Source organism: Schistocerca americana, chromosome 2, assembly GCF_021461395.2.
Source record: "Schistocerca americana isolate TAMUIC-IGC-003095 chromosome 2, iqSchAmer2.1, whole genome shotgun sequence".
NCBI classification, from domain to species: Eukaryota; Metazoa; Arthropoda; class Insecta; order Orthoptera; family Acrididae; genus Schistocerca; species Schistocerca americana.
In genome coordinates this window covers 197,440,851-197,453,305 of record NC_060120.1, presented here as the reverse complement: position 1 = coordinate 197,453,305, position 12,455 = coordinate 197,440,851, and the positions used below count along the sequence as shown (strand labels likewise).

Sequence of the window (12,455 nt, the reverse complement as noted above, 5' to 3'; positions counted from 1 at the left end):
TATTGGTGAGTATGATGTGAGGTTTGTTATGTGGTGTTGTTTTATCTGTTATAATGGTTGTGTTCCAGTATAATTTGTATTCATCACTCTCCAGTACATTTTGTGGTGCATAGTTGTATGTGGGAACGTGTTGTTTTATTAGTTTGTTGTATGGCAAGTTGTTGATGAATTATTATTATTATTATTATTATTTATTATTATTATTTATTATTATTATTGCTACATCATTTGACCCATCAGTAGCAAGTTAAAAGTGGAGATGATTGCAAGTTATCTTTGAGGGACTGGAGGGGCGGAGGATACCCAGCTGATATCCTCCCTCGACCCCAAAAGCCGAACCCTGTATCCGCCTTGTCACGCATTCTGTAATTCTGTACGTTGATGACGACTGAGTGCCGCATCCTGTTGCTGGTCAGGGTGCGGGGCGGCGCGATGCTGGACGCGGAGCTGTACGCGGTGCACTGCGCGCCACAGCGGCTGGCGGCCTTGGAGGCGGTGGACGCCGTCTGGCCGCTGCTGCGTTGGCCGCAGGCGGAGGCAGTCCTGAGGGCGGGGCCCCTCCGCCGCAGGCTCACCGTGCTCGACCTGGGCTGCGGCCCGGGGGACACCACTGCCTGGGTGAGTGCTCACACCCTGCTGTTGATCCTACTCCTCCAGCCTCACCCTGCACCTGTGAATCTGTTGGCGGTTGATAGGGGAGGGTGTGGCTGACGGAGCAGGGGGGCGGGGTAGCAGTGGCTAAGGGTGATCGGGATATCCTGTGATAGAGGCCTATCTGTAAAGAAGACACAAGAAAGAACAAACTAAGCCTTTTTAAGCAGCAGGACTCTGGGTTGCTCTGCCTCACTGTATTAGAGAATTCATGTCTAAAACTTGAAGACAGGTAATGATACATTTACTAAAACAGTGTCTGGTTTTGTTATGTATACACCTGTCAACACATTGAAACTAAACACACTTCTTTACCAAAAGTATCTCATTTCCAAAGCTCCTGGATGGGGCAGTCTGTCTAAATTTCTCTCTTTCAGAACTTACTATCTCATAAAATCCCTCTCCTACAGCTGTAGATAATTTTGTACCTCGTAATGCAACTATATTTCTTACTGCGAATAGGTCATCTGAGGACCACATTCCAACATCAGTTCTTCGTTCTTTTATTTCCTTCCAGTATGGTTTCATCTGTTATGTTTCTTCTTCCTGTCTTCAGAACATTTCGAACCCGTCTTTTTAGATATCCTGCCTTGGAATCCTTCCATTTTAGATACTTTACCCGAAAGTCTTCTGTTTACATCTTCTGTTTTTATATTGTTTCTTCCTAAATCGTTTAAATCCTTTTTTACTTCGTTGAAACAGCTTATTGTGGGCTACTTATCCCAAAAATATTATAAAATCTTGTTAATCTACTGTCTCGCAATCGAAATAAATGTGAAAGAAACATCTATTATTTGGAAACTTCCTGGCAGATTAAAACTGTGTGCCCGACCGAGACTCTAACTTGGGACCTTTGCCTTTCGTGGGCAAGTGCTCTACCATCTGAGCTACTGAAGCACGACTCACGCCCGGTCCTCACAGCTTTGCTTCTGCCAGTATCTCGTCTCCTACCTTGCAAACTTTACTGAAGCTTTCCTGCGAACCTTGCAGAACTAGCACTCCTGAAAGAAAGGAGGACCGGGCGTGAGTCGTGCTTCGGTAGCTCAGATGGTAGAGCACTTGCCCGCGATAGGCAAAGGTCCCGAATTCGAGTCTCGGTCGGGCACACAGTTTTAATCTGCCAGGAAGTTTCATATGAGCGCACACTCCGCTGCAGAGTGAAAATCTCATTCTAGGTGTATTATTTTTCTCATTAAACTTCAAATATTTTTTTATATTTTGGTATATTTCAGCAGTACTTCGTAGTTTCCAACCTTCTGCTGTGTTTTGTGGTCCTAATATTTCCCTTATAATTCGCCTTTCTAGTACTTCAAATTTATCCACAAAATTATAGTTTAATGCCAGGCATCCGCTTACATGCTGGCATTCTGGCTACACTACTATGCTGTAATGCCTTATTTTTGCATTTTTGGATAGGCACTTTTTATAGTAGAGGTCTTTGCTTATACCATATGCTCCCCCCACTTCATGCAACCGTTCCTCTACAGATGATTTTTCCGAAGCATTTTCTTCGATTATTTCCTATAGATATACGAAATTTTTTTAAAACCGATCTATCTGGCTAAATCGGTTTCCTTAACGTTTCTTACAATTTTTTCTGTAGAAATTCGTACGCCAGGTCTGCTGGCTATTTCTTCCAGGATATTTATTTGTGTAACAGCAGATGCCACATTTTCCGAAAGTATAGCAAAATCATCTGCAAATGCAGTACAATTGATTTCGATATTTTTGCTTCCTTTTCCTAACCTTATGGGCGAGATGTTGAGTTCAGTAACTTTTTCGTTCCAAATTCTCACTGTTTTCTCTAACACTATTAAAAATAATTTAGGCTAGGCCGCCATTTTTCCGTACCCCTGTTTCGATTTGGAACGGCTGTGAAATTTCTCCCATAAATTTTACTGTACAGACTGTTTTTCTTTTTGAGAGGGTTGCCAGTTTAGATATTAAGCCGAATTCTGGAATTACTTTCTCTATAGTTTGTCTATCGACAGAATCAAAAGCCTTATTGAAATCCACAAACCTATCTACAATTCCTCTGAATTAAGTAATCTGTGGATAATTACTGACTTGAGATGAAATATTTGTGTGATGTCCTTAGGTTAGTTAGGTTTGAGCAGTTCTAAGTTCTAGGGGACTGATGACCATAGATGTTAAGTCCCATAGTGCTCAGAGCCATTTGAACCTTTTTTTTTTTTTTTGAAATATTTGTTCCGAGCGTGACCTTTCCTTCCTGAAAACGCCTTGATATTCATGTAAATGACTGTCTAGTGTTTCTATTCCCATTAATAAAATCTTGCAAAAATACCTAATACGCTAGTGGCAGTGCTATTATTCGCTAGTCACTATTATTTTCATTGTCATTACATACATCCAAACAATTTTTATTCTGTTAATATCATTTCATTAGTATAAATCGTTAAAATTATTATTCCCGAAGAAAAAGTAAACTAAAAAAGGATTATAGTTAATTTGTCTGAAGTTTGCCAGAAGGTCCATTGATCGGTTTAAATGAATAGATATCAAACTACACAACCGCTATAAAAGAAGTGGCGTCTCTTGTTGGATCGGTAACACACAATGACAAAATGTGGTAGCACGTGTTGAGGTTACTAATGGTCTTGAGCCCTGAAGAAATGCATTCTTTATCTGTGACGTTTTGCACATCGGTAAGGAACTCGCATCCAAACGGTCACACACATGCTATTCTAGGTGTCGTGAAAGAAATTAAATCAAAAGTACATAATAACTTGCTCTTGACTCACTACGAACACAAACTATATCTAACAGTGTTGAAGACAGAAGCCATAAAATATTCATGTGCTGCACAAAAGTGCGCAATGATTTATCACCACACAGCGTTTGATACCAGTCTACCGCAGCTCGTCTTATTGGGATGTTTAGTACCCATGACCTAATAGACTGACATGGTTCAGCTGTTAATTCATTCAAGAATGACTTCATGTAGAGTTCAAAATATTACAAATGCACCGCTTATAGCTCCATATGTCCTATTTATTACAAGAGACAAAGTATATCGATAACTATTGGTGTTACAGTTGTTAATATCTTCTGATGGAATGACATCGTATTCGTCGTCGTCTTCGTCGTCCGTTATTCTTCAGCTAGTCAGGCCGCATACAATAGAAATACTGAAAAAAGACAGTTTTAGGTTATATGCAGATTATGTCCAAAGCCATCTGCGAATGACGATGAGCTCTGTCTGCGAGTCTGGGGGTTAGAATAGGCCTGAGGTATTCTTGCCTGTCGTAAGAGGAGACTAAAAGGAGTCCCACACGTTTCAGCCTTTATGTGATGGTCCCCTGTAGGGTTTGACCTCAATTTCACAAAATTTTCGCCGCTAAGAGCGAGCCAGTTAGGGAAGGGCGTCTTACGCTGTGCATCGTGTCCATCATTCTGAGACCTATAGCATCCTTCGTCGACGTGGATCTGCACTTCCGCTCATTCTCCAACTGTAGGGCGAGGACACCCCCGTGGGTGCGTTTTCCTCCATCCTCTGTGCAGTATCGCTTTCTGTACTGTCGACGGTAATGGAGTATTTAGCTCGTTGGTGCCTGATATCCAGCACGGTAGCCAGTCCGTCGTGGTGGCGCCGCCATGTACCCTGTTTGTTGGATCCCCCTGACCACTCTGCTGAGACCTGCGCCGTAAATTCCCCATGTATGCCAAGGAGTAGATGCCCATCACCCTGGGGCATATCGGAACTCCTGGCAATGGTCAACCTGCTGCGGCTGGGTGGCACCTGTGGGAAGGACCCCTGGTTGGAGTGGGTGGCATCAGGGCAGATGACATACCATGAAGCGTAGTACGTCACCTCTTGCTAGGGGTCCGCCGCCAGCAGTCTCTCAGCGAGCAAAGTCTAACTTCAATGGCAATAAACATGATCCCAAATCGTTCCCCTCCCTGGCCACACCATGGGAGGAACACCAGGCTAAGGATGGCAGTGAAGCTTATTCGCCCTAGTGCCTCATATGTACAAGAGTTTATGGAAATCTTTCGTGTTCATGAAGCCTCAGTTTTCTGTGGAGCATTTGGAGGACAAGTTTGGGGAGGTGGAGGGCATCTCAAAAATGCATTCAGGGTTGGCCTTGATCAAAATAGCATCCTCTGCCCAGTTACGGCCACTGCTCGCCTGTGACGAGATAGTGATGTTTTGGTAAATATTGTCCAGGGAATCGTATTTCACAGGGGCCTTCTTTTGCAGTCTAACGATGAACTGCATGCGAATTTAAAGCGGCGAGGTGTCCATTTCGTCCAGCGGGTCCACCGGGCTCCGAGGGATAACCAGGTTGCCACTAGTGGCTTCATCTTGGCGTTTGAGGGAGACACATTACCCGAGAAGGTCAAGATGATGGTCTACCGCTGCGATGTAAAGCCATATATCCCTCCCCCAATTCTGTGCCTTAAGTGCTGGAAGTTCGACCATAAGTCTTCCCACTGTACATCTAGAATCAATTTTCTGGATTGTGGACGTCATTGACATCACAATACGCCCTGTGCCCTGCCTCCCATCTGTGTCACTGTGGAGAGCACCACTCGCCTTGCTCGCCAAACTACAGGAGTCTCCAGAAAGAAAGGAAAATAATGGAATAAAAGATCCTGCACCGACTGACCTACACTCAGGCTAAGAGAAAACGTGAGAGGTTACATCCTGCATATATCACATCAACCTACGCCGCTGCTACAACGGTTCTACTATCTTTCGTTCCACCGCACACAGTTGGCTCTCAGAGCTGTCAGACTCCAGCTGGCCCTTTGATGGTGGGGGGTGGGGGGCACTTGCCTCCCTGTTGGTCCTGCACAACCTACTTCAGCATCAAGAACCCGCCCCCAACCATTGGGGACATCAATTCCCACTCCTCAGCCAGGGAAGTATGTCTTCTTTGGCTCCTCTCGCCAGGAAGGGATCCCTTGGATCACACTCCCTTTCCAGGTTCCTACCAGTGGCAAAGCCGATACCTGCCAGTGGCTGAAGCAACCACAGGTAGCTGGTCTTAGGGCTTCACTGTCATCCTCAGTCCCTGAGACTGAATCAGTGAAGCCCTCCCAGCTAAACAAACCAAAGGAGCAGTGAGAGAAAACTAAAAAGTAAAAGACCCCCTAGAACCAAGGCACTGGAGTGGCGGCACCACCGCCACCGCCACAACCTACAAGCTCTTCCTCTGAGGAGGTGGAGATTCTGGCGTCCGCTGAGGACCTAGATCTCGCCAGATCCTCAGACACAATGGATACAGCCTGCTCAGCCAATAAGCGGTGGCAGCAGGTGACTGAGGCGTAACCCGTCTCATTGAATGTTCCATGCCTCCCCAGTCTCACGATGACATCATCTTCCAGTGGAACTGCGGCGGTTTTTCCCCACCACCCGGCTGAGCCATGGCAACTGTTAAACTTTACACCTGCTTTCTGCATTTCCATCCAGGAAACTTGGTTTCTGCCAATGCATATCCCTGCCCTCTGCAGCTATAAGGGATATTACAGGAACTGTAGTGCCTATAATAGTGTCAGGTGGAGTTTGCGTTTATGTCCTAAACTCAGTCTGTAGTGAACATGTGCCCCTTCTAACACCTCTTAAAGCTGTGGCTGTCGGAATAAGGACAATGCAGGAAATAACTGTCTGCAATGTATATCTTCCTCCAGATGGTGCAGTACCCCTGAATGTATTAGCTGCACTGATTGATCAACTCCCTAAACCTTTCCTACTCCTGGGAGATTTTAATACCCATAACCCCTTGTGGGGTGGTACCATGCGTACTGGCTGAGGCAGAGATGCCGAAACTTTACTGACGCAATTTGACCGCTCCCTCTTAGATACTGGGGCCGCCACACATTACAGTGTGGCTCATGGTAGTTTCTAGGCCATTGATTTATCAATTTGCAGCCCAGGATTTCTCCCATCTATCCACTGGAGAGCACATGATGACCTGTGTGGTAGTGACCACTTCCCCATCTTCCTGTCACTGCCCTGGCGTCAGGCACACGGACGCCTGCCCAGATGGCTTTAAACAATGCGGACTGAGAAAACCTCTGCTGTCACTGTTGAATCTCCTCACTTGGGAGCATCGATGTGATTGTTGAGCAGGTGACAACAATCTTTTGTGGCAGAAAACGCGATCCCCTGCTCTTTAGGATGCCCCAGCGAAAGGCAGTCCCTTGGTGGTCCCTGGAAGTCGCTGAAGCAATTAAGGAGCGTCGGCGAGCTCTACAGCAGCATAACCGGCACCCTTCCGTGGAGCACCCCTTAGCCTTTAAATGGCTCCCTGCTCGCGTTCGCCAACTTATCAAACGACGGAAGCAGGAGTGTTGGGAGAGATATCTTGTCCATTGGGTGCCATACATCAACCTTCCCAAGTCTGGGCAAGGATATAACTTGCTGTCGGGTACCAGACCCCAACAGGTGTTTCTGGTGTTAACATAAATGGCGTGTTATCTACCGACACAATCGCGATTGCCGAGCACCTTGCTGGACACACTGCTCTAGCCTCTGTGTCGGAGAATTACCACCCAGCCTTTCACACTCTCAAATGGTGGCTGAAAGGGAAAAATCCTCTCGTTCACTAAACGCCACAGTGAATCCTATAACGCCCCATTTACAGAGTGGGAGCTCCTCAGTGCCGTTGCACCTTGCCCCGACACTGCTCCTGGCCCAGATCGGATCCACAGTTAGATGATTAAACATCTCTCATCTGACTACAACCGACATCTCCTCGTTATCTTCAACTGGACTGGTGTGATGGTGTCTTTCCATCGCAATGGCGGGAGAGCACCATCATTCCAGTGCTCAAACCCGGAAAGAACCCACATGATGCGGATAGCTATCGGCCCATCAGCCTCACCACCGTTCTTTGTAAGCTGCTGGAACGTGTGGTGTGTCGGTGGTGGGGTTGGGCCTTGGAGTAGCGTGGACTACTGGCTCCATGTCAGCGCAGCTTCCGCCAGGGTCGCTCTACCACTGACAATCTTGTGACCCTCGAGTCTGCCATCCGAAGAGTCTTTTCCAGACTCAAACATCTGGTTGCAGTCTTTTTGATTCAGGAAAAGCGTATGACAGGACCTGGTGACATCATATCCTTGCCACATTGGATGAGTGAGGTCTCCGAGCCTGCTCCCGATTTTTACCCAAATTTACTGTCTCTTCGTACTTTCCATTTCCAAATTGGAGCTTCCCATAGTTCACTTCATATCGAGGAGAATGGGGTCCTGTAGGGCTCTGTATTGTATTTATATTTGTTGTAGCCATTAATGATCAGCAGCTGTAGGGCCGTCCGTCTCACCTTCTGTGTATGTAGAAGACTTCTGCATTTCGTACTGCTCCACCAGTACTGGTGTTGCTGAGCGGCGCCTACAAGGAGCCATCCACAAGGTGCAGTCATGGGCTATAGATCACGGTTTCCAGGTTTCGGCAGCAAATTCGCGTGTTATGCACTTCTGTCGGCCTCGTACCGTTCATCCAGAACAAGAACTTTACCTTAATGACGATCCATTCACTTTTGTGGAGTCATATCGATTCTTGGGGCTGGTTTTCGACGTCAGATTGGCCAGATTGACTTGGCTTCCTCACCTTTGTCAGCTGAAGCGGAAGTGCTGGCAGCACCTCAATGCCCTCCGCTGCCTGAGCAACACCAACTGGGGTGCTCAACGCTATACGCTGCTGCAGCTCTACAGAGCCCTTGTTCAATCCTGCTTTGACTACGGGAGTCTGGTTTACGGTTCGGTGGCGCCCTCAGCGTTGCGTTTGCTCGACGCAGTGCACCATAGTGGCGTTCGCCTAGCGACAGGAGCTTTTAGGACTAGTACGCTGACCAGCGTCCTGTTGGAGGCCGGAGTCCTTCCATTGAAGGTTAGACTTGCTCATCTGCTCGCCATTTATGTTGCACACGTCCGTAGTTCTCCTGCGCATCCGAATTACGGTCTCCTTTTCCCACCCACGGTGGTTCATCTCCCACATCAGCGGCCCAGTTCAGGGCTTCCAATAGCAGTTTATGTCCGACCCCTTCTTTCTGAACTGGAGTCCTTGCCTCTACCACCTATACTTGAGGTCCAATCACGTACACCTCCATGGGGTACACTTAGGCCGCGGCTTTGCCTGGACCTTTCACATGGCCCTTAGGACTCAGTTAACCCCGTGGCTCTGCTGTCACTGCCTCTCGATTCTTGACATGTTCTGAGGCCATGAAGTGTTTTACACCGACTGCTCAAAGGCTGACGATCACGTCGGCTTAGAGTATGTCCATGGAGCACATATTGAACAGCAATCGTTGCCCAATGGCTGCAAGTTTCCACTGACGAGCTGGTGGCTATATCTCGTGCTCTTGAGCACATCCGATCATGCTCGGGGGAGTCACTTCTCTGTACTGACTCCTTGAGCAGCCTACAAGCTATCTATCAGCGCTACCCTCGCCATCCTTTGATAGCATCCATGAAGAAGGCCTGGTGGTTGTGTGGACCCCAGGCCACGTCGCAATCCCAGGAAATGAACTTGACAGGCTGGACAAACAGGCTACACAGAAACCGCTTCTGGAGATAGGCGTCGCTGTAACTGACCTGCGATCATTATTACACCGCAAGGTTTTCCAGCTTTAGGAGACGGAATGGCATAATCTCAGTATGCACAACTGCGTACCCTTAAGGAGACTATGAATGTGTGGAAGACATCTATGTGGGCCTCTCTGTGACTCTGTGGTTCCCTCCCGGTTCCACATTGGCCATACATGGCTAACACATGGCTGCCTCCTCCGTCGCGAGGACCCACCTCGGTGTCAGTGTTGCTTACATATGACTGTCGTCCACATCTTGCTAGACTGAGCACATTTAGCCGCTCTGTGGCTACCTTCGCTGTAGGGCGACAACGCCTCAACAGCAGATTTGGTCAGGAGGGGGTTTTTATCGGACCATCTAAGGGCGGGCATTTAGCCTTCTCTCAGAGGCTACCACCCTCCCTCCATTGTAATTGTATTGCAATCTCTTTGCATTTGTTTGTCTTGGTGCTCGTCTTTTCGCTACATGTGTTCATCTGGCCTTATGTTTTTGGGGTGGACACTTAAATGTGTTGGAGAGTGGCTGGCTCATCCTCTTTTATTATTGTGATCAGCCAGCCCAGACCATATGCTCCATGTTTTAATACCTTTTTCCACTTTTCCACTATTCCTTGTGATGTGTGTTTTCCCCGTTCCTTGTTCGTTCCATTCGTTTTCTTTTTAGGTGGGGTGTTTGGTGTTTTTGTACTTTGAGCCTTGCTTGCGTCAGAAAGAGACTTATGACCACGTAGTTTGGTCCCTTTATACCCCAAACAAACCAACCAACCAACCAATACCACAATCGGAAAATCTGACGGACGTAACCTAAGCTAGAACACAGCGAACGATACAACCCTAGCGAATACTGCTAGCCCATAATACTTCTGCGGTACCCCAATTTGGAATGTTTCCATGTAAAACTATGATATGGACCATTACTGAAAATAAACAACATTCCTGCCCCCCAGGTTCATATGCAGTCAACATTAGACCACTGTCATATCCGAACGCCCCACAAATCTGAATACTGCGCGATTTACCAGGCGCCCCACATGGAGATACTCAACGAAGCCACTTTTAAACTGGCAGTTGCGTATAATGCTGTCTCTGACGAGTACGTCACATGTCCGTATCCTTCATTGATCACTGGACACACTCTTTATCATGCTTGATAGCAACACTAAACACGAAGAACACAAACGCAATCTGTCGGCCGTTCTGTATCCAACAGAATTCCATACCCGCCTATGGAGTGTACGCGTAGAAAGTACCACTGACATTGGACTTATCTTTTGGGTGTTTCACTTTGTCACACAATGTAGAGGAAATATGTATGCTACCATGAGACCAACCCTCTTAAATTGCTTTGAAATGAAGTTTTCTAGTAAAGGCATCCGAAAAAGGAAACAAATCAGAAAATTGAGATTTCTGTATTGTGTTGAGTGAGAGTTGAGCCTGTCATGCAACTAAAGCTACCGGTCGTGATAAAAGCCTTCGGTAGTTTCGCGGTTTCAGTGCATCTATCTTTACAATGAATAGCCAGAAGCTTAAGTTCAAGATGGTGAGTTCACCTATCTTTAATCACGTCCTTCAGATCCTACCGATAATGAACAGGTCTTTCACTATATAATAATGTTCGCTCAAAGATATTTAGTACGGACATAGGCGGAGCTTAGCAGTTTTCACTACTGAAAGTACACTCCGTAAAGACGAAGTATCATTTCCTCACACGTAGTAGTTACGTAAAAAAAGTCACAGAACAGTTACTGTGCACTGAGGTGACAACTCAAGGGCCAGCGATATATACGTACACAGATGGCGATATTATCACGTACACAAGGTATAAAAGGGCAGTGCGTTGGCGGAACTGTCATTTGTAATCAGGTGCTTCATGTGAAAAGATTTCCGGCGTCATTATGCCCGCACGACGGGAATAAAGACTCTGAAAGCGGAATGGTAGTTTGAGCTTGATGCGTGGGATATTCCATTTCGGAAATCGTTAGGGATTTCAGTATTCCGAGAGTCATATTATCAAGAGTGTGCCCAGTAGAAGAAACTTCAGGTATTACCTCTCACCACGGATAACGCAGTGGTCGACGACCTTCATTACACGACCAACAGCAGCGGCGTTTCTGTAGAGTTGTCAAGGCTAACAGAGAACCAGCACTGCGTGAAATAACCACAGAAATCAATGTGGCACGTACGACGAACGTATCCGTTAGGACAGCGCGACGAAATTTGGTGTTAATGGATTATGGCAGCAGACGACCGAGGCAAGTGCCTTTGCTAGGAGCACATCACCACCTGCAGCGCTTCTCCTAGGCTCATGACCACATCGGTTGGGCCCTACACGACTGGAAACCATGGCCTGGTCCAATGAGTCGCGATTTCAGTTGGTAAGAACTGATGGTAATGCCAGTTTGTGGCGCAGACCCGACTGAGCCATAGACCCAAGTTGTGAACAAGGCTCCGTGCAAACTGGTGTTGGCCCCATAATGGTGTGGGTGTGTTTACATTAAGTGGACTGGGTGCTCTGTTCTAGCTGAAGTGATCGTAGACTGGAATTTATTATGCTCGGCTGTTTGCAGTCCATCTGCAGCTCCTAAAAGACGATGTCATGTCTACAGGCCACAGTTGTTCCCGACTGGTTTAAAGAACATTCGGGACAATTCGAAAAAATACGGCCAAGCATCGAACACTTATGTGACACAATCGGGAGGTCAGTTCGTGCAAAAAAAATCCTGCACCAGCAACACCTTCAAAATTATGGAGGCTGTAGAAACAGGGAACTTCAAACGACTTGAGTCCATGCCACATCGATATTTTGCACTACACCTGGCAGAAAAAGGCCAGACACCATATTAGGAATGTCCCATGACGTTTGTCACCTTATTGTAATTAGAAGTATTATTCGAACGAAAATACGAATTTTTATGTCTTACTCATAATTATAAAATGCTCTCAACCTAAATTAAACCGAGTGTTCTCGAGCCTGGGTTAAAGTACAGACCAGATAGCCTGAAGCTATAGCACAAGAAGACTAGGAGCAGAATGAACAGACTGCGAGCAGAATGAATGAATATTAAGGGTAGACCGAGCAGAATGAAGACTGAAACGGTGCGACTGTTGGCCTTATAAAGACGTCGTTCCAGCATGTTGTTAAGCGTTTTTATATAGGGAAGAATGTTTGCCTTTCACTGGCTGACGACTGATTTTACTGTGTTTATATACTATTCCTTACGAACAACCTCTATTAATCATCAGCAATTTTTG

At 46.5% G+C, this 12,455-nt stretch overlaps 1 protein-coding gene across 1 annotated transcript in view; it reads left to right on the top strand.

Annotated features, from left to right (window-relative positions):
- Positions 1-381: 381 nt before the first annotated feature.
- Positions 382-12,455, top strand: part of LOC124593873 (trans-aconitate 2-methyltransferase-like) — a 29,076-nt gene continuing 17,002 nt past the window's right edge. The window contains exon 1 of the mRNA XM_047132219.1: positions 382-618. Within this exon, the coding sequence (XP_046988175.1) occupies positions 382-618 (237 nt within the window). The remainder of the gene's footprint in view (positions 619-12,455) is intronic.